Source organism: Tyto alba, unplaced genomic scaffold (genome assembly GCF_018691265.1).
Source record: "Tyto alba isolate M040663 unplaced genomic scaffold, T.alba_DEE_v4.0 Super-Scaffold_14, whole genome shotgun sequence".
Classification (NCBI taxonomy): domain Eukaryota; kingdom Metazoa; phylum Chordata; class Aves; order Strigiformes; family Tytonidae; genus Tyto; species Tyto alba.
The window spans coordinates 24,313,727-24,341,680 of record NW_024881276.1 but is presented as its reverse complement, the minus strand read 5'-3'; the positions used below and the strand labels follow the sequence as shown (position 1 = coordinate 24,341,680).

The following is a 27,954-nucleotide window of genomic DNA, read 5'->3' as shown; positions in this document are numbered from 1 at the left end:
GGCTCCGGCTCCGCCCCCTTCCCGGGCGCATGCGCGGGGCGGCCGCTGCGCTGCCGTTGCTCGGTGGCTGTGCGTGGCGGCGGGAGCTCCGCGCGCTCCCCACGTGGGGCCGCCGCCATGAAGTTCGCGTACCGGGTGAGTGCTCGGTGGCAGCCGCCCCCCTGGGACGGCGGCCCCTGCCGCCCTTCCCCTGCTCCTCTGACCGCTTCACCCCGCTTCTTTTTTCCGTCTCCTTATTCCCCTCGCAGTTCTCGGGCCTGCTGGGCACCGTGTACCGCCGCGGGAACCTCAGCTTCACCCGCGACGGCAGCGCCCTTATCAGCCCCGTTGGGAACAGGATCTCCGTCTTCGACCTGAAGAAGTAAGCGAGCCCCAGCGCGTCTGCCATCTCCTTCCCCCCCTCGGGTCGCCGGCCTAGCGCTCCGCCAGCCCCGGCCTGGGCCGCCCTGGTACTGCCAGCACGTTTTGGGGGGGGGGGTGTGTGAAGCTCACGGGAGGTTGTGGAGCCCGACCCCAGGGGGTGCACGGCGGCAACCGGGTCCGCGTTGTCCAGAGTGTGTGGGTGGCGTGGGGGTGCAGCTGGCACGGGCTGGGGGTCTTGAGAATAATTTGCCATCTGAAATACCCTGAGAACGTTCCGGCTTAGCGTTAAAAGGTAGGAGCCTGCCTAGTAGAATATTGAGGTGTTGCACGGTGCAGATTATCTGTACGTAGGTCTGTCGGCGGAACAGCATAAGAAAGGTATAAAGATGTGTTTTAGAAACAAAAGGGGGGGGGGGAATAGTTTGCATTTGATTTAGTCATATGGTTTCTTTGCGTGCTTCCGTCTTGTACTGTCTCTTGTATATGGCAAAGCCTAGACTGTCACTTGCCTTTTCCCGTAGGCCGGAGTTGTGATGGATGCTCGTTGTGCAGCTACTCTGGTCAGGAGCCCATCTCTTAACGTAGTTGGTGTTTATGGGATTGTGGCAGCTAAAGAAGCTCCTGGGGGTTTTGCATTTAAGTTGATTCAGTGGCTTTAACATAGGTATCAAACTATATTTCATTAATACTGAAGATGGCTGTTATTTCTACATCCTTGTACACAATTTACTGTTTTATCTTTTTCTTGCAGTAATAAGTGTGAGACATTCCCATTGGCTACACGGCTTAATATTGTGTGTGTGGGGCTCTCTCCAGATGGAAATCTTGCCATACTAATTGATGAAGGTATTTTCATAAAGGAGGCGTTTGTTTTATAAAAGAATGAAATAAAAATACAGGCTGAGGGAGAAAGTCTGTATTGCTAGGTATTCAACCTTAACACGAATTAGAAATGCTCTGCTTTGAAAATTATGTTAGAATTTCAAGGAAAGATGTCTATTTACAGAACTTAAAAATAACTTATTTACAGAATTTAGAAAGTTGACTTGTAATTTTGATTGTATTTTTCTTAATAATATTAAGCACTATCTTGAAAAGATTCTGTGGAGGTTTTTGTTTGTTTTCTTCCTCCCTCTTTAAGGAAAGAAACTGAGCTTGCTAGGGTTATGATTTCTTTAGAAACTGATTACTTCCATTATCATTTTTTTTTTCCTTTACAGAGGGAGCTGCCTTGCTTGTCAGTTTGATTGGTAAATGTGTGATACATCAATTTTATTTTCACAAGCCAGTTCACAGTGTCAGCTTTTCCCCTGATGGCAAGTATGTAAAACATGTATGTTTAGAATAAAACCACAGAAAGTTGTTGTATAAACTAGTTGTAATTATTAAGACATTCTGACCAATCTGGGGATGATGCCTGTTGATTAATGTAGGGGAGATTTTGAGCTGATCAGGGTCACTTTATATGTAAAGTCAAGAGGGGATAAAAGACGAAAAGCAAAGCCTTGGAAACAGATGCTAGCTAGAGAGATGCCTGTCACAGATGTTATCTGTCTATAGTGGAACTCTTAAAAACATAGATTTGCTGTGAGTCTTAACTGTTCTTACATATCACAGGTAAGGTGATAGTGCACATGGGGGGGGCACAGTCAGTGCGGCAGAGTTGCATGATGACACTCGTGGCGGTGCAGTTTCACTGCTGACTTGGGTTAGTCTTAAACAGCTGTGCTGCTGAAAGAGAGAGTTCTCTGAATGGAATGCTTCATCTTATGTCCTCTATACTTTAACTGCATGGTCACCGATCCAGAGTGTGGTGACATCAATGTTAGAAGCGCCAGAAGGGTGCGAGGAAAAAGTATGGAGTTTCCCTTTTGATTGACTTAAAGTGACTATGAATGAGTTTTTGTTTGAAAGTTGGAGTCGCGGTTCTGTATTAGGCAAATATACTGGCACCAGGGACCAGATTAGAGGATATGTGTAACAGGGGTGGAGGTGCTTTGTGTTTTGAAAATGACCAATATATGGAGGTGAACAGAGGTTGAAATAGAATATTCTGTTTTGAATGTTTAAACTTTTTCCTTCCTTTGTGAGAATTAAAGAATCAATATTTAATTATTAGGTGGTTTTTACTGAAGGTTTTCTGTCTTATAATGTGTAAGGTATACCTACATTCATGAAGTTGGGGGATAATATCAATCAGCAAATGATTTTTTTTGTTTTTAATTAAAAAAATTCCATATTTATAATTTCAATAACTCAGAAACCTTTTTAACATTGTTTCATTTTGTTGTGTTGCAGACTGTACTGAACAATTGTTTGCTTTAACAGCTTTGTGTGCAATTATGCTTCCTCCCCCCCCCATATGACAGGAAATTTGTGATTACAAAAGACAATGTTGCTCTTATGTACCATGCTCCTGGGAAGAAACGAGAATTTAATGCATTTGTTCTGGACAAAACTTACTACGGTCCATATGATGAAACAACTTGTATTGACTGGACTGATGATTCCAAGTGAGTTGTTAACCTAAAGCACTGTCTGCCTGCTCACATTGTTAATATTTGTATGCATGCTGTAGTCCATTTTCTTGGAAGTTTTGTACTAGCTTTAAAAATTCTTTTTGGCTCTTCTGTTTCTCATTCTATCTCGATTTTTAAAAATATTGTAATTAGGTAGACTAGAAAGCATAATATATACATGTATTCGGGATCAACAAGGTATTCTTGCTTGAAAGTACCTACTTATCCCTGTAAGGAACATACCTTAGGAACGTAAGCATGGTTGGCCTTTTGAATCTACTTAATCCTCTCTACTTCTGTTAGAGTTGCCAAACTCAGTTTACAGCTGTTATGAGTACAATTACTTTTAAAGTGATGACTGCTGTCTTCCGGCTCAGAATGTTCACCCAGCAAAGGGTTTTGTGAACCACTGTTCTAATTCAAATTGCCTTTTCTTTTGTAGATGTTTTGCAGTAGGGAGCAAGGACATGTCTACATGGGTGTTTGGAGCAGAACGATGGGCAAACTTGATCTACTACTCACTTGGAGGGCATAAGGATATAATAGTGGCCTGCTTCTTTGAAGAGAACAGTCTAGATGTATGTATAATCACACAATATTCTTGAATTTTAGTATTAAATTAGTTGAAGCAGAATCTTATCTGTAGGTAAAGATGCTGACTATTTTGATAATACCTTAGAATTTAAAAAATATATAAATAATATGGCTCTTGACTCCTGCTGTGATTGCGAGTTTGCAGTTCTGTGAACATCTGAAGAAATCAACTTTAGAAAGATAGTTATTTTAAAATGCTCCACAAAAAAAGTTATAATTGTAAATATAAAATAACTATTTGGCTCTAATGCCAACTAGTAATCAAATTGCATTAGGTCTGTTCAAAAATTATCTGAGGTAAAGTGGTAAAGTAAATCTCCAATTCTCAGGACAAGTGAATTTTCCAGATCAAAGTACTGCGAATTCTAGAGGACTAAGTAACTTCTTATTCTAATGATAGAGTTCAGACTTGCTAACCCTTCTGCAACTCTATATTCATAACAAGTCAGCAGAGTACAGAACACAGGTATTACACAATAATCGTATGTTTGTGTGTTTGTATTCTAGCTATACACAATTAGCCAGGATGCAGCTCTCTGTGTGTGGCAGTGTGATACAGAGCTCGATGGCTTGAAGCCCATGCCCCCTAAAGATGCAGCTACAAAAAAGCATGCAGAAGAAAATGATGAAGAGTTTCTTGAAGAGCCGAAGGGTGAAGAAATTCATGGAAAAACCAATCCAAATGAACAAGAGACTAGACATAAGGTTAAATATTCACGTGTTGCAAAGTAAGTGATTTTCAGTTTTCCAAAGGCAGAATTGTTAGGGATTTACTATATTGGGCTTTTTTCACCCTTCAGCACTCAGTCAGAGCACTGTAAAACTGCCCAGGGTTTAGAAACTTATTATAGATCCCATTTTAAATAGTCTTGGTAGAACATGTGTTTGTCTTGACTATATGAATGGCAATACCCTTCACCTTCAGAATAAGAAGTCAGTGTAATTTTAATAACATAATAGTGACTTATGGTGTACATGTTATTGTTTGAAACTCAGAAAGTGTAATTAGATCTTCAGTACAGTATCTCTAAGCCTAGAGGCTGAGTTCTTGCAAGAAGAGAGTGGTTGACTCAACAAATGACAGCAATGTTTGATAAAGAAAGCTCATCAGCCTCTTTGGTGAACTACTTGGAGGTGCCTTCTTGAAAGATCTCCCTATCTGTTTACATCAAAGGAGATGTGGCTTACAAAGAATAATTGAGTTTTAAGATGGTTGCATCATTTAGCTTTGCTTGGAGAAGTGTAGCATCCAGTTTGTTTCTTATTTCTTTGATGCCAGGTATTTTTTCAATAAAGAGGGAGATTTTAATAACCTGACATCTGCAGCCTACCACAAGAAAACACACCTTTTAGTTACTGGTTTTGCCTCTGGAATCTTTCATCTCCATGAGCTTCCAGATTTCAATCTGATCCACTCCTTGAGGTAAGGTCATCGGGTGGTGGTTGTTTTTTGGTTTGGTTTCATGGTGGTGGGGGTATGTTGGGGGGGAGGGGGAAGCAGTGTTATTGCTTGTTTGACTGAATGCTTAGAAGTGAAAGATGAATAATCAGAGTACAGAAATCTTAAAACATGAATATCTATTTAGTATTGTGATTTCTGGAAAGGCAGAACCGTTGTTAGACTTATGTAATACATACCATATGACTCCATTCTGTAGCTTATGGAAAAGTGAAGCGTGAATGTGGAACTCCTGAGTAGTTAGTTGTTGGCTATAGATTTCTTCAGTGCTACGGGCTCTATGTTTTCAGCTTGTTTGAACAAAATAAAGGCAATATCTGAAAAAAAAAAAAAGTTCTACATATGCAAAATTATTATTATTTTACAATCTGAAAATTGTCTCTGATTTTAAAAATAAAACTAGAATGATGCTAGCTAAAGAACGCATCATTTACCTGTATGAAAAATTGGTTCTTTTTCCTCACATGTGGGGAGTTTTATTCTCTCCTGGCAAGTACATCTTTGTTTGGGATGTAGATACTCTGTCTGCGTTCCAAATAAGGCAGTATTGTCTATTAGATATTTTTTAGTATAATAAAAGAATTTATATGCGGCTTTTGGTGTTACAGTGATACAGAAGTTCAGTAAAGTAATCAAAGAACTTTCTTGAGCAGAGGTAATAAACCCTAGATTTGAAGTGTTTTCACACAAGGTATGAAAACGCAAGTTTCTTTATTGGGTAATTCTTTTCCTTCAGTATTTCAGACCAAAGGATAGCTTCTATTTCTATCAACTGTACCGGTGACTGGATTGCCTTTGGATGTTCAGGTTTGTAAATTTTGTCTGTATTCATAGAGAAATGAGCAATGTTGTGGGGATGCAAGCCCAAGTTCCTCTTTCTTGTCTTGACTCCAAATGATAAAGTTCTGTTAATAATTTATAGTCTCATTTCTGTAGTGTCTAGATATAGTAAAGCAAGTATTCCTAATCAATTTCTCCTGACAGAATTCTTGTGATTCAGGAAAATATTTTGTTGACAAAGGAAAAAAATACGTGTTTCATTTATAAAAACTCTAGCAGATTTAAGATAAAGCCCATATGCCTTGTAGTTCATAATGGGCTTTCGTTCTGGGCTCATTCTCTCTTCCTTTGCTGCTTGTCGCACGTGCCGTTTTACAAAGCTGCCTGGTGTTCCAGCATCCCTACCCAGTCCAGAGTGTTTTGCATGGTAACCAAGATTACACCTTTATATGCAGCCCTGCTTTTCTTCCAGATCATTTGTCATCTGGTTGATAGCACTGCTGTTGTAGTATTGAGAATGTTAATCCAAGTGACAGCTCCTGATTGTTGAGGAAAGTTACCTTGAACTTAGAAAAGGGAAAGGGCTTTTATTAGGATTCATAGCTGCATAGTGCAAGCTATCTGTGTTGACTTTTTTTATTTTTTTCAACGTTGCCTGTAGTTATGTTTTGTGGCTTGCATTTGCAGGGTCATTGTATTCATAATTCTGATTAATCCTTCCCATGTGTTTACAGGTTTGGGTCAGCTCCTGGTGTGGGAATGGCAGAGTGAGTCCTACGTGCTGAAACAGCAGGGACATTTCAACAGCATGGTTTCATTAGCGTATTCTCCAGATGGACAATACATAGTAACTGGAGGGGAAGATGGGAAAGTAAGTGAGGCAGTATTACTGAAATAATAACATAGTAAGCAGCTTGAATTTCCATTTTATGTGGAAAGCTCTGTTACTGTAACTGATAAATATTTTTCTTTATATAAAGACAATATATTTTTATGTAATTTTTTTGTCCTCACTTTTCTTAAATGTTTTGATTTTTCTCTCCAGAGCATATTTTGATTTTATTATTATGGGTATCCTCTGCCAACTGTATCACGCTTTTAGCAGAAGATTTTTTTAATTATTATACATGCCATAAAAACAGAGATCTAATTCATCAAATGTTAATTTATATATGCTTGTGGTGGTTCCATGATGGTTTGGGATTAATGAACTTCAGTCACCCAAATTCATGCTGTTTTAATAATTGATTTTGATGTGAAATTAATTTCAGATTATTTATAAAAATGCAATTCCTAAGCAGTTTTCTGAAATGTACCATTACAGAAGCTTGTTATCTGAAAGAAAAATTAGCTTCTCATGGGTGACTTATATTGAAATGATAGACTACATGTACAGGTACTTTTTTTTTTTTTAAAGATATTTTGTAGAGTAATTCCACAAGCTCTTAGCAAGTAAGTGGGACAAAGATAGTATCTTATTTCCTATCAGAACTTCTGAATGTCAGAAAAAAGACCTGCCGCTTAATGGTTTTTGCCATTTGGATTCAAAATAGGCCAAACCCCAGAAGTCTCAAACTGGAGATAGCTAAATGCATAACATTTTTGTTTGGAAAAAAAAGATTGAAATACCATCTCAGTTGTAACTTCTGAAATGACTTCACAGTTGGTTTTGAATTTGACAGTTGTCTTATCCGTGGACAGTACAAAGCTTGGGAGCCCAAGATGCTCACAGAGCTGTAGCTTTCCTTGAAAATTAACTTTGTTTCAAAATTTTTTTGTCTATCTCTGCTTAGTTTTCATGTTGTATAGGTGTCTTTAGGGGTTTAATGATAAGAAGTGGCCTGTTTGCCTCACTTTCACAGAATTCCTTACTGGTAGCATTGAAAGTCCTTTATGCTATTGCGGAGTTCTGTTCCTAACTTTACTCTTTTGCTGCTGCCTTATGCTTACTTGTTCCTTGAACTGATGGATGATGGAGATTCTAAAAAGGCTTTTCTTGTCTATCTTGCAGGTGAAAGTGTGGAACACTTCGAGCAGCTTTTGTTTTGTCACTTTTACAGAACACACCAGTGGTGTAACTGCTGTAACTTTCACTTCCAATGGTTACGTCATTTTGAGTGCTTCCCTAGATGGAACTGTGCGTGCCTTTGATCTGCACAGGTAACTCTTCATAAAGCCATTTTGTCTTGTTTAGTCTTCAGCTTTCACTCCCCAAAATACAGCAAACTGCTGATTGCTTGTTTCACGTTGAAATTGCACAATGCGACAACTGCTTCACTGATTTTTGGTTCAGCCTTTGATTCAAATTTAGACAGTAATCCTGTCACTCCATCCAGTTTCTGTGAAGAAAAGTCTGGAAGAACTTTTCTCAGGGAAGCTGGAAATCCAGTAAGATCATTGTCTGGCTCTACTACTCAAATGGGGAGAAGGCACCTGTCTAACAACGTTTGTCATAGTTTTAGTAGTTCAGCCATTATAATACAACTGTGTACAGAACTGGATGTGTAAACAAGCCTGTGTTTTCTAAAGAATGGACATATGATATAGAAGAAGGCTCTTCTGTTTGAGTATTCTTGGCTGTTATTTCTGCAGAGTTGTTAATACCTTTTTGAATCTTGGAATCATGCTGAGGTATTGCATCTAATTTTATACAAAGAATATTTTTTCTGTAGTTAACTTAGACTTTTACAAGTAAAATGAAATCCTTTTTAAAATACGTTTGTAAAACACATGTTTAAGTCTACCTAAAATGTTCTCATAATTTATTTTCACTTTTACAACAGATACCGCAATTTCCGTACCTTTACATCTCCACGACCAAGTCAGTTCTCTTGTTTAGCTGTGGACTCCAGTGGTGAGATTGTGTCAGCTGGTTCCCAGGATTCCTTTGAAATATTCATCTGGTCAATGCAGAGTGGGAGGCTGCTAGATGTAAGGACCTACAGTGTTGGAGGACTTGAATTCAACACGTCATATAAATCGTGATGACACTAAGTAACTTTGGGATTAGTCGGAGGGTTTTAATACAACACGAAGTGTTTTGTTACATTCAAGAGCTGGAGCTGCACTATGTTACTCTCAGCAATTTTTGATTTATATCATGGAGGCTATCCTGGGTTTGTGTGGGAAATAGTTTTTAGAATTTTTGAGTAATGTGCTCTTTCCAACTGATGGAATAACACCAGTGTTGCTGAGCTAACACACTGACATGAGAGTCTTTCCTCCAGTAGTTGTTCATAGATGTTCTTTTCCACATATTTTCTGCAGGTAATGAAGAAACTGTAGGTGCTGTCCTAAGATTGATACAGATTCCATGGACAGTTTTGCTGGACCAGAGCAAGGGCAAGATTTCTTGAGTAGAAGGTTTTTATCATGTAGGGCGAGAAAACTATTAAGTTAAACCCCCACTACCTTGCTGCTAATTTGAAATGCATTCTCTTCAGAGTAGATGTAATAGAGGAGGGACACAGTACTTCTAAGCAAATCAAACTCTCTTATTATTTTCAATTCTTAAGCATTATTGTGCATCTTGTATAAGTAGATGAACTCGGTGATTCATGTATTTAATTTGGCCTAGTTATTGAATACAGATCACTGTAGTAACTCAGCATATACTTGAGTGGATCTCCAGAGGTTTGAGTTGTTTCTGTCCCTGATTTCTTTTGAGAGGAGTAGAAGCTCCATGCTATAAAAATCTGTGTTACTCTTATTGACAGTTTTTATTAGTGTTTTTTCTTTAAAAGTTTTCAGCCGCAGACATACTCAATTCTCAGAGCAATGACTTGCATTTTCACAGCTGGTCTGATTGCCCTGATAAGAGAGGGGAAAAAAGGGCACCGTATTCCTAGGTTTTGGTCTCTAAAGAGACTATGTGCATACATAAGAGTGGTTGTAGATGCCTATGCAGTGGTAACACTTCAGTGAATTTTTTTAAAACTTGTGAAAATAAAAAGTTGAGAATCAGTGGTGTGTGTCATGCCACGTATCCAAAAGTGACCTCAAGCATGTATGGACAAGTTAGGCATGGTTTCATTGTTGTATTTAGAGTTTAATGAATGCAGACTACATGAATTTCATTTTCTTTTGCCTAATTCCACGTTATCTTTTCTTCTTTTATTAGGTCTTATCAGGTCATGAGGGCCCCATCAGCAGTTTATCATTTAACCCAATGAAGTGTGTTCTAGCTAGTGCCTCTTGGGATAAAACTGTCAAGTTATGGGATATGTTAGACAGCTGGAGAACTAAGGAGACACTAATACTGAACTCAGATGGTAACTTTTATTTCATCATATCAAATACAAAAGTATTGTCAAAAATATTTCATGGATGAATAACAGAACATCTCAAAGACTCATTCTTGATAATGAAAACCAAAAGTTGAGATAGGTTTCTATACTACTTGGATAACAGTGCAGGAAAACTTTTATTTAATACTAGCTCTAGCTTTATAATTAGCTGAACATTTATATGTTGTCCAGCGAAGAAGTACAGTCATACTTGTTACTCTTAAGCTGCTTCTGGTAGTTGAGATAAGATCCTAGAAAAATGTAGGGTATTTTCTTAGAAAAAAATCTGACTCTGTTTTTAACTGTTAATTAAATTCTTTGCAGTTCTTGTTGTTGTTTTCCGTCCTGATGGCAAGGAGCTTGCAGTTGCTGCTTTGAATGGACAGATAACATTTTGGGATCATGAAAATGCAGTGCAGACTGGCTCAATTGAGGGAAAGCATGATCTTCAGATGGGAAGGAAGGAGCTTGATAAAATAACTGCCAAACAGGCAGCCAAGGGAAAGTAAGTAAATGAGACTGCAGTGAAAAGAGGGGGCACACTGGCTGCTTTTGAATGGTTTCTTTCCATTTGGTTTTAACATGAAGATTTAAGAGTGCCTCTGCTGTCGAAATATTTTGATTCTGGTGTTGTATTTTCAAAGACTGCCTGAATTGACATCTAGATGGATCCTTTTTGTCTTTTCCTGTGTTCAGCCACTGGCCAGCATCATTCTGAGCATGTCTTCTTTTTCATCAGTTATAAACGTGGGTAGCCAGCATCATACTAAGCTTCTCATGACAAGTTGTTAGTTTGCTGAATGTGGTAGGTTCTTAAGTGGACATCTTGTTAGGTAGGTAGTGGTATGTAACCATTAGTGTGTAGAAACAGTTACTTTTTTTTAAAAAATATAAATACACTATGAGTTTTAGTACACATTACTATGCATATGAAGTATGTTTAAAGGCAAGTTGAATTTGTGTGCTGTCAAAAATTGTTATGTAGAAGTCATGTGTTTCATTCTTCTCTTTCTCCCTTGAGCTTCACTTTTCTTTCCATATTGCCCCCACTTGAAACAAAATTAAAAAGAGGAAGCAATGACTTTGGAGAATTAAAAAAAGTATTTTTTTGGTGATGAGCTTTTAACCATCTCTTTAAAGCATGCCATGACATTGTTTTTTCTGTAGCTCTTCTGACCATCCTTAGTGTTGCGCAGGGTGTAGTTAAGAGTTCATTCGTTGAGCTGTGACTCAGAATCAGAAGTATGGAAGTACTTAAAGCTGTTGAAGTTCTAAATTGTTTGTGATTCATAATAAGGCACCAAGTACTCGCTTGTGGTAAACACTTTTGTATGTTAAGTACATATTTGAATGAAGATCTCCACTTTTTCCATGGAGTGGTTATTCTTCTGTGTCTTTACACTGTATTTACATCTTCTAGATTGGATGTTGCAGTGAAATTAACTACTTTCTCTTTTTCTTTGCTAGATCTTTTACTACTCTGTGTTACTCGGCAGATGGTCAGTCTATTCTGGCAGGTGGATTGTCAAAATTTGTCTGTATATATAATGTCAAGGAACAGATTCTTATGAAAAAGTTTGAAATCTCTTGCAACTTTTCTTTAGATGCAATGGAGGTAAGTGACCACAGGAGTCAAGTTTTTTCATTCCACCACCCCTGCAAGACTTTGGTTTTGGTATAACATCTCATTAAATGGTTATTCATGAAGGTTTTGTTAAAAACAGGTTCATTTTCTTGGTTTTGTGCAGGAGAGGGAGAGTGGTTAGGAAATGTTTGTCAGAAAACACAAATAATTCCTGACACTCAGCTAACTAAAGTTCTGCCAGATTGCGGTGTGTTTGTACTGAATGAGCAGAACTCTTAAGCATAGTTGTCAGTTGGCACTTAAATTAAAATGGAAGGGAAAATTTGAATTATCAAAATTTTGTACTAAGCTAACTTTCCCTGGGTGTCAGTTGCTTGTGTTAGCAAAGAAATGAAGGATTTTATTGTGGACACAGAAAAACATTACCAACCTTTACAGTCTCAGTTTCTGAATATTGCCAAATGCAAAATTAAATTCCTTTAAAAGTAAAGTGAATGATGAAAAGCATCAGAAAGAAAAAAAATTCCAGTAACCCTTTTTAACATCCCTTTAGCTGGAGGAATTATGATTGTTCCAGTGTTCATGTTGGGCTGTATTTGATTGTGGTTCCAGGAATATTTGTTTGACATCTAACAGGGGTTTGTGAAGCAGCCTTCATTTCTCTGTTGCCCTCTGTGCTACCATAGCTCAACATGTGGCTTAAAAGGATACCAGAAGTGAGCCAGCTGGAAAAGAATCCTGGAGGGGGATGGGTGTTTAAAAATGAGGGAAAGGGAGTTCCCTAAAACATAATTTGCATAGCTGTCTGGCTACACAGCCCTTACAGTGCAGTTATGGAACTTAAAGGGGTGAGAGAGTAGGGCTGTATGTGAGGAAATAGTGCATTTCTTAAATAGAACAACATTATAATAATATAAAACCACTGTCTAACCTGACTTGTGTTGTTCTGAGGCCTTAAAGCAGCCTGATTCTTATCTGTGGTTGGACACGGTAGCCTGCTGTTGTGAAATTGTTGTTTTTTTCCATGATTTTGGAGAAGCTTTTGGAAGAAAGTGCAGAGAAATAATCACTAGATAACTCCTGAATATTAGGGAGAAATTTCAATCACTGCAGATGTTTAAGAGGAGAATCAGTGCAATGAATGGAACTTAATATGATTTTCTAGGAGTACTTAGATCGGAGAAAAATGACTGAATTTGGCAGCATGGCTCTGATTGATGACGGGGCAGGAGGTGAAGATGGTGTTGCCATTCCTCTTCCTGGAGTAAAAAGAGGTACGGGTTTTGTCTTTGCCGTCTTGTTACTAGTTTTATGTGGCTCAGAACCTTTGATGCAGATAAGAAGGGTTTGAATTGTTCAGACACTTTTAAAATTAGGGTTACCTGAATGTTCTGTAGCCACAGGGATCTGTTGTTACTCCAGTATTCAGCTGATGGTGGGTCCTGTTGCACAGTAGAAGTAACAGGGAGGAGGAGATACTGTGGTCTCCTGTATACGGAACTCAGCAGTCCTGGTTTAATTTTCAAAGAGTGAAATTCAGTCCCATCACTTTTAGCTGTAGGATCTCTTGGATTTGGAGTGCTCCTTACCCTGTCTTTAATTCTGCCAGGTTTTGTCATGCTTTGTGTTGTTTTTCAGCATAATGATAACAGCATAGTTGAGTTGATAGCTAGATCGTGAACTTTTGGTGAATATATTAAATCACATCTAAACTTCTCTTTCAGGTGACATGAGTTATCGACACTTTAAGCCAGAAATAAGAGTCACTTGCCTGCGATTCTGTCCTACAGGTAAGTATTGACAATTAATGTAGGATTTCTTTATTCCATATAAACCAAGCAAAATAGAAACCCGCTGGAGGAGTAGTAATGGAGTAGAAATGCCTGGGAGGTGGTCTCTCCAGATATTACACAGTGCTGGTAGGTTTGTAGTCTCGTTTCCTATGCAGTGGATAATTAGGAAACTTAAGCGTACATCACTTTCAGCTGTTATTTTTTACAAGCATTGTCATTGCTGACAGGTCCAGCAATGATGCATGGCTTTGTCTTACCCACTACTTGTAAACAGTGAAGAGTCATTTGTTTACCATTACTCTTCTGTTTCTATCTTAGACAACACAGTTTTGTTCTTAAATATTGTTACTTCTCCCCTAGGGCGAAGCTGGGCAGCCACCACCACAGAGGGCCTTCTGATCTATTCACTGGACTCTGGGCTAATTTTTGATCCTTTTGAGCTGGATATTGATGTCACACCCAGCAATATACACAAAACACTGCATCAGAAGGAATACACTATGGCTATCATCATGGCTTTTAAGCTGAATGAAAAGAAATTAATTCAGGAGGTCATAGAGGCTGTACCTAGCAATGAAGGTGAGTAGATCATCCATGAAATTTGGCTGAGCTAGCTGTAAGGAGAGATATGTAAACCAAATATGTTGAGTTGTAAAGGTCAGAGTTTAGCTATTGGGCTGGGCAGAGCATAACATTGATATTTAAGGACTTTCTCCTGTAGCTGAAAACTAAAGAGGAAGGAATGGTCTTTTGTAAAAAAGTAAACTTTTCAGTGTTAACTTATGTTCTCATGTTAAGTCTACTGCACGCTCATCTAGTGACTTTTGAACATGGAATTTGATCAGGTCTGAATATGCAGGTAGAGGTTTTGGATGTCAGTTCTCAGAAGCAGCTGATGTTAGAGGGGTACAACAAGTTTAACATGAGTTAGCAGTGTGCCTGCTTGAAGGGAGTTAACTGGATACTGGGCTTGTACTACCAAAGCAGTAGTCAGCAGTTTGAGGGAAGTGATTAGTCTTCTTTATTGAGCGGTTGTGAGACCACGTCAGGAGTATAGTGCCTAGTTTTGAGCTCAGCAGTACCAGAAAGACGTTGATACTCCGGAGCATCTGGTGGGTGGCTTGAAAAATGATTGGAGGGCCAGAGTGTGCAGCAGCTTAAGGGAATCTTAAGAGAGCTGGATTTGTTCAGTCTTTAGAAGAGAAGGGGAATATTTTACTGTCTTCAGGTGCCTAACAGGATGTTAGGAAGAAGGCAGAACCAGATTTGGAGTTACACAATGATACAACAAGAGGCAACAGACTTCTTGCAACATGGGAAATTCCAACTAGATATTAAAAGCAATAATATGTTGGAGTTGGTTAAATAATACAGCAGATTTGAGAAGGGAGGTAGTGGAGTTTCCATCCTTGGGAATGTTCAGTACTGGACTAGATAAAGCTCTGTGCCAACTTCTTTAAATCAGTCTTTCTTTGGACTGCCAAAATTCAGAGCAACTCTGCAACTGTCAGCCCTTAGAAGGTCTGATGAGTTTTGTTCCTTTAGTTATAGTGTTTGTTAAATTCATCCCTCTAAACAAATGTAAATATGGTTCTTAGAGGGCTGTGTTCACGCAAACCAAACAGATTATTAGTTATGTGCCAAGCTTTTTGTAACAAGAGACAGATGCTTTGACAATTGTGATATCAGAAACAAAAGGAATAGGTAAGATGTTGCTTAGCTTTGGAGGACATTTACTGAAGTCATTCTTTGGCACTCTTTATCATTTTGATAACTGATGTGCACATTGGTTAGGTATATATGGTAGACAAGACCTTAAAAATAAACTTTCAGTAGTGTATTCTACTTAACTTCACAACTCCATTAACAGTTCCATCATAGTAACTTTGAAGTGTATTTTCTTAGCTTTATCTCACTGTTGTTACGGCAGTAAAAGGTATTTGTTTCCTTCCAGTGTTTCATGTGTAACAAATAAAAATTCTTTTTATCTAATCAAAACATGCACTAGTCTGAAATCAGATGTGTTGCAAGCCAACTGCTTTGTAGGTTTTTCTTACCTTATTCCCTAGGTAGCAAGCCTGATAATTATGCATGTCAGGGTAAATCGTCTTTTGCATACCTGTGTTGGCATAATGATGCTTGCCTCTGGCAAAGCTTAGTTTTCTCTTACTGATGTTAACCAAAACTCCATGTACACAGGCAAGGCTGGGTAAGTAGGCAGGTGCCAAAACCTTGGGAGTAGAGGATGAGGCAGGGAACTTTCAGCTGTTGTAATTCACTGTTAACAGAATGAATGTGTGTCTTTCCCTGAAAAGGGAAAACTTTTCACAGTTGAATGTTACATAGGCCAGTTGGGATGGCTGCAGAGAATAAGAGTTGGTTATTTTTGAGAGAGAATTTCATATACAATGAGGTCATCATAGTTACAGGTGAGATTATTTTCAGTGCTTATAAACTGTGCTTCTTTGTGCTGCACAGTTGCTAACAGCATCCACACAATTCCTCTGTGAGCAGGTGACTTTGCTATCTTTTCAAGTATCCTTTATTGCCTCTGATTATTACACATAACTAGTTTCACTGAATACAGAAATTTGTATGAAGTCAGAAGCAACAAGACTTCAATACAGTCTAGTTACACTGAAAGAGGAGGAAAGGGTGGAAGTAAAAGTTTTGAAGGAGAGCTGCTTTTAAATATAGTAGTGATTGGAAGGCTTAAAGAGGAAAGACTGCCTCCTGAGAGACTGTGGTACCCTACCCTGAACTACAATATTAAATATAAAATAGTTTCCAAGGCAGTGCTTTCTTCTCCTTCCCCTTATGCTTTTCTGTGGTCTCTTTCACTTTATTCTAAGTAGCAATTAAACTCTGATATCTATGGGCTTTTTTTCCTTTTTGCACAGTTGATGTTGTCTGCTCATCACTCCCAGACCTGTACGTGGAGAAAGTATTGGAGTTCCTGGCCTCTGCATTTGAGATAACTTGTCATTTAGAGTTCTATCTTATTTGGGCTCATAAGTTGCTCATGCTGCATGGACAGAAACTGAAAACAAGGTGAGATCTTGTGAAATTCAAAATGCTGTCAAGCATTTCAAAATTTTTTTTACCTGTCAGTTTAAGGTTTTTACTTAACGTTTACTGACATTCTAGATAATGCATATACAATAAAAAACTACTTAATTTTTACTGTTAGCAAAGAAGTTGTAAAAGTTATGGTTTGGACTTGATGATCTTAAAGGTCTTTTCCGACCTAAATGATTCTATGATTCTAACAAGTGTGTATGATAGAATTGGAATGCATAATAGGATTTGTGAGAATAAATTGCAAAAATATTTTTCAAATATTACAGGTAAAACTTCGCATAGCTTGCTTAAACGATAAATGCCTAAAGATTTCGAGAGTTATAGTAGGATTTTGGCAGTTGTATTATTAAACAATTATGCATATTAAATATAACTGAAGGGTAATGTGCAGGTACTGACTGCATTTTTATAACTTAGCTTGTGAGTACAGCATGCACTCCTAGATTGTTAGTGCTCTGCTTTCCTACATAATGCTTTACAACTACATGGGCCTGGTCTGTGAATTATATTCAGCCCAACCACAGTATAGAGTTTATGGACTTTTAGGAACAAAAATAGGCAAATTTACAAATATAAAATAGGGTGAGAGGTAATCTGAGAATGAGTCCTGCAGGTTAAGAAACCAGTGGATTGTGTAACTCTTTCCTTGTCTTCAACATGGGTATCAGTGTTTTGGTTACTGAAATGGCTGGAACAAATTTTCTTCTTTTGTTGCTGTTAAAGTAGAAGAGGACAATTTAAAACAAACTTTCTTGTTCAGAAAGTATTGTAGTACCTGGGAGGAACTGCCATCACTACAGCAAGCAGAATTAGTTCTTCAAGCTGCAGTTTGGCACTAGAAAAAAAATTATTTCTGGCAATATATTACTCGTATTGCGTATAATCATTAAGGGGAGAGTCAAAAGCAAAGAACTTTTGTCTGTTTAGTATTATCTTAAAACGTTCTTGTTGAAAAGTTAACATGTATGCTTGTTAAAATTTTGAGAGTATAGTTCTAGATTTCCATATGTAAATATAAATTGTATTCCAAATTGCACATTTTCTCCATTCAAGGTCAGTGAAGCTGCTCCCTGTGATTCAGTTCCTTCAGAAGAGCATCCAACGTCATTTTGAAGATGTTTCAAAACTGTATGTATTGTTATATTGAAAAGTTTAAATCAAAGCACTGCACCAAAGTATGGAGTAATTTGGGGGATGGATAGTGTGGTATTAGAACTTTTGAGTAAATCATCTTTTAGAGGTGTTTTTATTTTAGGAGGAACATGGAATCTTGTTTCTAACCTGTTCCTATTTATTTTTACAGCTGTGAATGGAATATCTACAATATTAAATATGCGTTGGCCATTTCGCAACAGCGGGGCATGAAGCGCATGGCAGAAGAAACATCAGTAGATGAAGACAACTTGGATTCTGACAATGATTATCTTATGCAAGAAGATCATAAGAACAATTTTAGTTCCTAGTTATTCTATATGAGAGGGAGAAAAACTGAGACTAATTTTATGCAGTGGTATTCACTGAGAATGAGTGGCCCTCATAGTGGCATAACTTCGGTGGTCTTAACAGTATGGATGGAGTTACATGTGAGTTGGTGGGGGAAATACAGGATAGACAAAGTGCCATCCATGCCATATTTGGTGTATCCTTTGGCTGTAATGACTGCAATGATTTCTTAATTAATTGATTTATTTTTTTTATTATTCCTGATTTTCAAGTAAGAAAAAAAATGTATTCTTATATCAATGCAGTTAGAAGTATGACTGGAAGAAGTGCATTCTTTATTAAAAAGCATTGTACATAGATTAAGAATTGTGAGTTTTGTAATACAGTCTTGTCATACTTTGGACTCTTTTATCATTTAAAAAAATTCTTAATTGGAGGTCTGCGTATTACTCTCAACTTGTTTTAAATGTTGTTTTACTTGGTTTTAGTATGTACCTACTACTGCAACACTCTTCTTAGTTCTGTAACTTTCAAACCCAATGAAGTTTCAATAATGAGGATAAATGATATACCCATAGCAATGAACATGGGAGAAAATTTACTGAGCTGTACAAGTTCTGCAGAGGTTTAATTAATAATCTTGAGATACTGTAGTAAACGTTTGGAACTTACCAATTCAGTAATGTAACTTAAACTGTAAGAGAATGTTACAAACATTTCTTTTTCTAATGAAAGCCCTTTATTGTCTTTTTTTAAAATGTTGTTTATTAACATATTAATAACTGAAACTTTTTATTGTTTTTTGTGAATTGGTGTGAGAATAGGCTGTGACAGTGAAGTAGTCCTGAACACAAAGAACTATATCCATATTTTAATACTTTCAAGCTACATTTTGAAAGGGCTTTGTTAATGAAGATACTGCAAACATTAATGATGAGCCAGAACTGATTTTTTTTTTTTTTTGTTATTAGCATATTCTGTGCTTCTGGTCACTTTCCACTCTTGGCATAGGGGAGACATGAATATTTAAAACTGCTGAAGAAAAAAGTAAGTCCAAAATATACAGCAGATGTATAGTCAGTTTGTAGAATTTCAGTATATGAAATAAAGATGCACTTGCTACATAAATAAAACATAGCAAAGTGAATTGTTTTTCTTATGATAAAACGTTTAAAAGTATCTTCAGTTGCTGGTGCCCCCTTGCCTAACATTTTCATGGTTGTGCCAGTGTTTTGGGGTCTCAGAGGTGTGAAGGTGTAGCTGGGCTGGAGCAATGTTTGCAGAAGATGCTCTGTGGTGTTACGATGGGATTTGGAATTGCTTGTCATTGTTCTCCCCTCTGCTGCTGCCTCCTGCCATGGTGGAAAGTTGGCTTTCTACCCTAGGTAGAAGGGGAGGCATAGGTGGATAGGGAAGAAATAGCACACCAAGAAGATAAAAATCCATCTTGGGATCCTTGTAAAACTGAAGTGCTTAAGCTAATATGAAAAACATGACCGTGTCACCTGACATGTAACATAGTTGTTACTTCTTAATCCATTTTACTGTCTTTCATCTACGTTGTCTTTGCATGCTTTTTTAAAGACCATATGACTATGACCAATAGCAGACAGGCTGTAGTCATTCTGGGACTGTCTCAGCAGTAGCTTCGTGCTCTGTAAAATAGGAGTTGTGCTGTTTCATGAAGACTGCTAACTTGATCCTGAAGTGTTTTGTCTCTTGGGGTTACAGTACTACAAAACACAGAATAGGGAGAAAACGTGGCCTTTCAGAATGACATCTTAGAAATGCATTTCTGAGTTATTTTACTCTTCAGGTTCAAAGCATTTCTGAAGATGAAAACTTCACAAAAAGTATGTTTTACAAAGTGTAAGAGCCTTGAGAGGAGGTGAGAGGGAGGGGTAGCATCACCAGTTCTTGTATATGAGATGAGGATGTGTTTGCTTGTGTTAGTCATTTTGCTTGAGCTATAAGCTTTTAGGTAATCAAGGCAAATATTGTGATACACAAAAGTCAATACAATTTTCCAGTCGGCCCTTCCATATTCATAGGAAGAATAATGAAAACTAAACCTCAGGTTTTAAGTCTGGTAGGTCCAAGGTTTGGCTTAAGCCTTGTGCTTGTTGGCACAACCTGCGTGTCTGACACTTGCCCGTGGGGGCTAGGGTGAGGCTCTGAAGCTGTACCTTTTCCCTGTCTTCCTCCAGGGCAGGTTGAGGCCACATCAGCAAACTTGCATCCTAGCTTAATTAGATCTGATTGTATATAGATGTCTATATGTATTTCAACAGGACTGTCTTTCTTACATCTAGCTTGGTTTCCTTAATAAAGGAGAGGATTAAATGAAACTTGGCCCTGTGTAATGTTTTCTTTATCCTTCTCTTCTAGAAGCAATACACTGCTTCACGAGATCCTAGAAAGAGAGAAACAAAGCTGTCCCTGTACGCAGGTTTGTTAATAAACCCAGGATGAACAGCTGTCATCTCAGTGGCCTCTTGCTGCTTCTCTATGGGTGTGCACAGCTACGGTGCAGCATCTCGCTTGCAAAAGGAACCTAGTGCTGCGCGGCCTGTGTTGAAGTCCTAAGGATTTATTTCCACGCGCGTTTTATTTTGTTTACTACTACGCATCCTATGGCTAAACGAGGTTAGGGAAGGGACCAAGGGCCTGCAGGCCCCAGCGCGTGCGGCGGGGGGGGGGCCCTGCTCCTCCCCGCCTGCAGGGGGCGCCCCCGCCGGCGCCGCCAAGGGCGCAGCGGCCTCTCCCGGCGCGGCGGGGCCCGCCCCCCGCGGCCTGCCCGGCTCCCCGCTCCCACCGCCCGCCGCCATGCCGGTGGCCTCCTGCGGGCCGGCCCTGCGCACCGCGCTGCGGCGGGCAGCGCCCGGCGGCTTCGCCTCCTTCCATCGCTCCGCTCGGCGCCTCCGCCCCGCCCGCGTCGCTGTGGTGAGTAACGGCCGCCGGCGTTGGCGGGGGGCGGGGGAGTCAGGGCAGCGCCGCAGCTCCAAGGAGAAAGGGGCTTTTTTACGGTCAGTCTGTCCCCGTCCAGCGTCAGGGCGCCTCTGCAGCTGGGTTGGCTGTGGGGGTGGGAGGGTTTGGCGTGGCGTCGGGCCGGGGAAGGACTCGCCCGATGGCCGCGGCAGCTGGGAAGCCTTGGGAGAAGCTGGTGTCGAGAAAATAAAGCTGTTTAGAATTGAGTCACTTGGAGGAAGCCAGACCAGGAGCGGGAAGCGCGTAAAAACTGGCTTCTGTATAGTTGTTACTGGCCTAGAGTTGAGTTAGGAGGAGCTGAACTTGGAATAATTTACGGTGAGATTGGGGGACGTACCGGCAGCATACCTGTGATAAAAGGTGTGATAAAAGAAGGAGAATATACAAAACAAGTGATGCACAATGCAGTTTCTCACCACACGCCAACTGGGGCCCAGCAAGTTCCCGAGCAGTGGTCCAGGCCAGTTTTCCTCCCAGTTTACACGCTGGGCCTGAGGTCATATGGTGTGGGATACCGCTTTGGTCAGTTGGGTTCAGCTGTCCCAGCCATATCCCCTCCCAGCTCCTTGTGCACCCCCAGCCTCCTCGCTGGCAGGGCAGTATGAGAAGCTCAAGAGTCCTTGATTTAGTGGAAGACCTGCTCAGCAACAGCTAAAACATGAGTGTGTTATCAACATTATTCTCATCCTGAATCGAAAACACAGCAGGGTACCAGCTACTAGGAAAAAAATTAACTCTGTCCCAGCCAAAACCAAGACAACAGGAAAATTTTTAAATTGTGTTATGCCCTTCTGCAGGAAGGAGGAGGAGCATTTTCAAAATATAAAAGAAAGTGAGGAGATTGAGGAGCTACAGGTTGCCAAAGGAAAATTTAGGCTGTAGATAGCATCTCAAATGGATACAGTTTTGGAGCTCAGTGGACAGTCTTTGGAGCTTGAGCTTTGCCTAGTCTTGACAGCATAAAATGTAAACAAATAAGAAAGCATTACCTGCATGATTAAATCTGTTTGGGGCAGAGTTGGCTCAGGAATGGACAGAATGCTGGTCCAAATGCCTAAAAGGTAACTTACCAAGAATGCTGTCATTTCAGCAAATCACAGCTTTTTAAATAGAGTGTGGAAAACAAATGTTATTGTTGACATTAGTGACATAAATTTCTGACTATGGTAAAAGACAGATTTGTCACCAAGCAGGTACTGAAGTAACAGAAGAGGATAATGTTATAGTACTTCGGTTTCAGTGAGTTTCAAAAACATTTTAAAAGTGCTGCTTATGGAAGATAACTTCAGCACAGTTGCTTGTATGTTTATTCAGTCTAAATTAAATGAAAGATAAAAAATTGGGTAGTAGAAGGAGGCTTTTAAATATCAGAGCAGCAAAATTGTAGTTAGGATTAACACAGACAGAAGAACATTCATGGATCTTACGTATTTGTTGAAGTGATGCTAAGATGTCATGCCTGTGAGAGCAGAGGACTGGGTGTTGTGATCTGAAAGCCCCTTTGAGTCCAGGATTTCTAAGACAGTTTCAGTTCGGAGTTTCTGTTCCTGTGACTGTGATTAAAAACTTTCAAGCTTCTAAAAACTGAGATAAAACCAGGAGGGAAGAGAGTAAAGTTAATAAATGGATTCTCTTTAACTGGATCTTTTTCTTTCAAAACAACCAACCAAACAAACAAAAAAAAACCCACAGGAGTTCATATATTTACTTTCAGGAACTAGATAATTCTTCGAAATTTTTTTTGGTTTTGTTTTTTGAAAGTTGTTTTTTATCCTTTCTTTAACTTTGTGAAAGACTCCCTCCACCCACCCACGGGTAGCTGATTGCTTTGTGCTTTTTATTCGCCAGTTTGTCTAAACAAACTGAAAAGTATTTTTACCATGGTAATAAGGAAAAGTGTGGCTAATATAGCATAATTGCATCAAAAGTGATTTAGCTATTGAGCTCAGAGTCAGATCTTTAGACAAATACAGCAGCAGGTAAAATAGTTTATCCTAATTGCCACCTCAGAGTGTACTTCTATCCCACTTCTGTGTGGTGTGCATGTGGATGAGAAAGTATTTCACACAGATATGGACACCTCATAAATAGACATATGACACCCCTTTTGTACACAATAAAAACACATCTACAGTGTACAGATATCGTGACAGTTTATTAACCCTGAGGAATAAATGCAAAAGCCAATAAATAAATTTTAGTTATTTCTGAGAGCTGTCTGTGATGGGCAGCTATAAATAGGAAATGTCAGTTCTGCAGTATGTCAAATGGCAACACCAGTGCTAGTAGCATGATGTTGACTGGCTTAGTAAGGAACTTGTTGCTAAGTTGCTTTTTTAGGGGCCTGGAGGGAGGCTTGTTGTTGTTCGGGTTGTTTTGTTTTGTTTTGTTTTTTAAATCTTACAAGGCTTGTGAAAGACCCTGTAGGAAGTTTTATATCACCTGAAATATGCTCTTGGTTGTTTTACTGCAGGTCCTGTCTGGTTGTGGTGTCTATGATGGCACAGAAATCCATGAGGCCTCAGCGTAAGTTCCTTTATGAAACTATAGGCTCCAAATAAGTCTCATTTAGATTACAACAGTCGACTGAATTCAGTTTTGTGCTCTCTGGCCATCAAAAATGCCCTGGAAGATGTATGGTGAAGCTTCACAGTTTTCTCACAGCATAAGCGGGAGCTCTGGCCGCATTCTTGCAGTTCTTAGTGATTGTCCAAAAATGCAGCACGGTGCACACGATGCCAGAGCAGTGAGTTTTAGAGACTGTCTTTCCTTCAGAAACAGAAATTCAGAGTTCCAGAATCAATTTCAAGAGAGTTAAGTAAAGACTTCATTTCACAGTCACTTTGAGTTCCTGGGGCTAAGTCTAACACTAGAGTTGTTAATTCTCAAGTTGAATTATTAACTCTCAGTGTTAATTGCTAAGAGATATTTCACCTAGACCTAGATTAAATGTACACACAGGTATGTTAATTCTGCGACTCTTCCATAACACCTGGGGGCGTGCAGTGAGAAAGGAAGTTTATATTGTTCCTGTTTATGGCATAAGAGCACTGAACAAAGAAACTTGTCTCTGGTTTACCCAACCCTGCCTCCAAACTGGCTTTCTGTTCTGCCCTGCACTTTGGTGTTACGTACAGGGATTTTGCTGCTATGTGCTCAGTATGCTTTGGTAGGATGTGTGGTTTTCTTTCAAAACCAGGTGGTGGAATATTTGTAGCAAGACTTAGGGCCCAGATAAAGCCTCTCTTCTAAGGTTTTCAGCACATTTATCTCTGTTTTTGTAGCATACTGGTACACCTTAGTCGTGGGGGAGCTGAGGTTCAGATGTATGCTCCAGATGTTCCTCAGATGCATGTCATTGACCACAGTAAAGGGCAACCAGCTGAAGCAGAGTCAAGGTAAAGCCTGTGTTTAATGTGTTTTCCATGACTGCTGAGTCTCAGTCTCTTAGGCGTTTGTTCTTCAGACACAGCATCCTTTAACTGCACTTGTAGCTCTTTACTAACTGGCTTTAGTAGCTTTATGCTAGCTGGTATTTGATTGGAGAGAAAATATTAAATGAGTTTTCTGGACTTGATTGTATATAGTCTCTTAATGCTTACGTTTCCCAATAGTAGTATTTCAGAAACATCGATAGCTTCAGTTATTGAGAACCACTGTTCTTCTTGCTTCCTCCCTTCCTCTCCCTCCTCTTCCTCTGCCAAAACTTTATTTATGCTCTTCTGTGCTCAAATGCTTATCTCATTGTTTTATTTCTGGTTCTTCAAGGAACGTTTTAGTGGAATCGGCAAGGATTGCTCGTGGTAAAATTGCAAGCCTGTCTAAGCTTACTACAGCAGACCATGATGCTGTGATATTCCCTGGTGGATTTGGAGCTGCTAAAAACTTGTGAGTGCCAACTAAGCATTAGACTCCTCAAATAAATACTCATGATCAACTATTCATAATGAACTGATTCACACAATAAAATCAGAAGGCAGTCAATGGCCTTATTTACTACGTATATAACCACTAATTAATAAGAAAAACTCCTTTCAAAGTGTTCTGCTGTTCATGATGGTTTCCAGTCATAATTCTTGGTGGCATAGTCACATTTTAAATTTTCCAAATGATATTGGTGAGAATTCTGGAGTTTAGATGATGCACAAGAAGTCCTTTTCCCCCCACCCTTGTGGGGATTCTTTTGGGGCCTGTGAAAGGGAAGTGAAATTAAAACTTCAATGGTTTCAGGTGTTCCTAGTGCTATTATTCTGTTTCTTCCTGTGTACCTAGCAAAAAGTCCCCTCTTGCATTAGTAACCATAAAACAACAGCTAGCTCAAAAATAAAAGAAAGTGTGAGCCATGTTGAATACTGATTATCTTGTTATTGACCTGCCATTTTGTTGTCTTTGAGCAACCTGAATTTTATTTCCCTTTTCTTCTTAGGTATTTTTCTTCTTTGAAAACATTGTTGTTCCACTTCTTAGTAATTCCAAAAAGCTGATTTGGTAATTCTTATTTCTAGATGTTTATATCAAGTAAGGAACTTTCTGACATACCAAAGCCTTAGAAGTGAGTCATTTTGGCTAAAGCATTTATGGCCAGCTACAGGCATTTTCAACCACCTTTTAGAAGCTGTTGAGTTCCTGTTGACCCTTGAGAGCCCGTGTCGGGGCAGATAGGCATCTCTATTTTAGGTTCATACTGAAGTATGTATAAAGTTTCTTGTTGTGGCAGATCTACCTTTGCTGTTGATGGGAAAGATTGCAAGGTGAACAGTGAAGTTGAACGTGTCTTGAAAGACTTCCACAAAGCAGGCAAACCTATTGGGTATGTATGTTAGTTGGAGGGGCATTTGCTTGATAGTGTGTGCATGGAGACAAAGTATGTTTTGTGGAAATGTGCAGCTGTTATTGTTGGAACTAGAAAAAGCATCTTCTCTTTTGTATCAGTTGTAGCTTATGTTTTTTAAATGTGTTTTTCAAGATGTGTATGTGTATGTAGGCGTTTGTCAGACAAGAGGCTAAGAAAATGCTGAGTGGAAGTTGCCTTGTGATGTCTTTCAGATTTGTAAGATCATGTCCATTTGAATCTTTTCAATTATGACCAAGTGTTGAAAGAGTGCCATTGTAGAATCGCTCTTATAATGCCTTTTGTTGCAGTCTTTGCTGCATTTCTCCGGTGTTGGCAGCAAAGGTTCTCTCTGGTGCTGAAGTAACTGTGGGCCACGAAGAAGAGGAAGGTGGCAAGTGGCCTTATGCTGGGACTGCAGGAGCCATTAAAGAACTGGGAGGAAAGCATTGTGTGAAAGAAGTAACTATATCCTTTCCTGTTAATTTCCATGTTGAGAAACAATTTAGTAATGTGTCATTACAGTAATGAATACATGCAGGATCTGTGCTTTTCCACCTACAGTGTATAGCATGTAATATGGTGTGCGATTAGAAACGTTGTCTTCTGTACACAGCTGTGTAGTTAGAAGTTGTTCTCAGTCATTGCCATAGAACTAACTCCCTTGGACACCCAGTAATACACTAAGTGTTGAGTGAATTCTCACATAAAACTGGCATGAGTTGCAACTGATCAGTTCTCACAGATTTTTTTTCCTTTTCTGGAAGGCTAATTCTGTAATCAAACTGTACTCTGACACATTTTATTACAGTCAGTACATTTCTTAGGTTTTCTTGTGTTTCTGAGCGTTCCCACAGATTGCTTTTGCAGTATTTGTATTTCTGTCAAAAATAGCTTCTAGTATCTTGGATTATAGTTCGCAGCTGTCTTTACAGCTGGATGGTATGTTATATTTGAAGATGCTTTTTTATAGAATAGTGGAGTTGTGAGGTTTTTGTCAATGATGGTTTATTTTGCACACAGCATCTGCAAGTGAGACACAGGCTGTGTTTTCCTTAACTCCCTTTTACGAAGCACATGTGGATACAAAAAACAAAGTCGTGACTACCCCAGCATTTATGTGTGAAACAGAATTACATAATATCTTCGATGGTATTGGAGCCATGGTAAAGAATGTGCTAAAATTAACTGGCAAGTAACTCCCTCCCCGCCCTGCACCCAAAAAAAAGCCCGAAACAGAACAAAACCCACCTCCCCACCCCCCCGAAATATTAAAATTTAGGGTCTAGTGTCAAATATAATGTACATCAATGGAAACATTTTCACCTGCTTGTCCTGTTCACACTCTAGTAAACGCTGATATGAAGCTGATTGATTCCCAGCTGCAGGGTTTCCATGCCCTTTCTGAGAGGGGCCTGCAGAAGGGCTTATGGCCTACAAGCAGTCTGGCCTGAGATACAGAGCATTTTCTTGAGCTTTTTCAACTGGAGAGAGCTGTGTGGATGTATTCTGAAACCAGTCCTCCCAATGCACCAGTGTCAAATCATTTCGGGGGGGGGGGGGGGCAAAAAGAGACCAAAGGCCCTTTCAGAAGCTGAGGGCAGATGCGTTGTAGAGATACAGCACATGCAGTGGCGCTCACTCTATATAGTGGCTGAAGAATGGGAGTAGAGAGGAATTAGTGTGTGGTTCAAGGTTTATGTGCTCAGGCCGGTATCTGAACTAAAAGCCAGGATCTGCTGTCAAGGGAATAGACATCTTCCACTTCTTAATTTAGTTTGGTATTAATTACAAATTAATGTTTTGGTTTTCCATTTCAAAGAATCCTGTTTTCACAAAGGAGCCATTCTGAATATCAGTCAGCAGCAGGAGACATCTTAACTGTCACAATGCTAGCACTTTGAAAAATTCATCCATTGGCCCATTATAACTAAAAAGGTCTTGAAATGAAGGAGGAAATATCTGCTGATGTGACACACAATTTTTAAGGATAATGTCCATGTTAAAGTAGTTGCATGACTAGCTGTGGATGGAAAAAATAATCTCAAATTATCCCTAATTTCTCTGCTTTAGGGTATTAAAGCTTTCTCCAAAGAAATACTGAATGTCTGGAATAATGATGTATAAATAAATTAATTTCTGGTATTATCTCATCCTTGTCCCTTCACTTTTGTTTGAAAGCTGCCTCTGATAAGTTATACTGGTTGATATATTCCAGCAGTTTTTCTGCTT

The 27,954-nt window shown here is 39.2% G+C and overlaps 2 protein-coding genes across 4 annotated transcripts; both read left to right on the top strand.

Moving 5' to 3' along the window:
* The first annotated feature begins 36 nt into the window (after positions 1–36).
* Positions 37–19,040, top strand: PWP2 (PWP2 small subunit processome component). Of its 3 annotated transcripts, XM_032994496.2 has the most exons (21): positions 37–135; positions 249–361; positions 1,115–1,209; positions 1,584–1,683; positions 2,733–2,876; positions 3,325–3,460; positions 3,984–4,204; positions 4,756–4,899; positions 5,672–5,742; positions 6,450–6,586; positions 7,727–7,875; positions 8,499–8,646; positions 9,836–9,986; positions 10,326–10,506; positions 11,469–11,616; positions 12,752–12,860; positions 13,311–13,376; positions 13,740–13,958; positions 16,280–16,430; positions 17,514–17,588; positions 17,764–19,040. In XM_032994496.2, exons 1-21 carry the CDS (start codon positions 118–120, stop codon positions 17,921–17,923), a joined length of 2,736 nt encoding a protein of 911 aa, XP_032850387.1. In that variant the 5' UTR covers positions 37–117; the 3' UTR covers positions 17,924–19,040. The 3 variants fall into 3 exon arrangements, with proteins under 3 accessions (XP_032850387.1, XP_032850388.1, XP_032850389.1); XM_032994497.2 differs by lacking the exons at positions 37–135; positions 249–361 and adding an exon at positions 368–449; XM_032994498.2 differs by lacking the exons at positions 37–135; positions 249–361 and adding an exon at positions 1,024–1,027.
* Positions 19,041–20,662: 1,622 nt separating this feature from the next.
* On the top strand, positions 20,663–27,870 carry GATD3 (glutamine amidotransferase class 1 domain containing 3). The gene is made up of 7 exons (XM_032994472.2): positions 20,663–20,846; positions 23,365–23,417; positions 24,176–24,289; positions 24,660–24,779; positions 25,609–25,701; positions 26,034–26,190; positions 26,793–27,870. The coding sequence occupies exons 1-7, from the start codon at positions 20,730–20,732 to the stop codon at positions 26,919–26,921; spliced, it is 783 nt and encodes a 260-aa protein (XP_032850363.2). The 5' UTR covers positions 20,663–20,729; the 3' UTR covers positions 26,922–27,870.
* The last annotated feature ends 84 nt before the right edge of the window (positions 27,871–27,954 follow it).

Excerpts from the sequence above, each read along its gene's own strand:
- GATD3 (XM_032994472.2), top strand. The coding sequence starts at position 20,730 with ATGCCGGTGGCCTCCTGCGGGCCGGCCCTGCGCACCGCGCTGCGGCGG. Across the intron at positions 24,290-24,659 it reads CCAGCTGAAGCAGAGTCAAG|GAACGTTTTAGTGGAATCGG; the intron begins GTAAAGCCTGTG and ends TGGTTCTTCAAG. Across the intron at positions 26,191-26,792 it reads ATTGTGTGAAAGAAGTAACT|GAAGCACATGTGGATACAAA; the intron begins ATATCCTTTCCT and ends ACTCCCTTTTAC.
- PWP2 (XM_032994496.2), top strand. Across the intron at positions 1,210-1,583 it reads TGCCATACTAATTGATGAAG|AGGGAGCTGCCTTGCTTGTC; the intron begins GTATTTTCATAA and ends TTTCCTTTACAG. Across the intron at positions 8,647-9,835 it reads AGAGTGGGAGGCTGCTAGAT|GTCTTATCAGGTCATGAGGG; the intron begins GTAAGGACCTAC and ends TTCTTTTATTAG.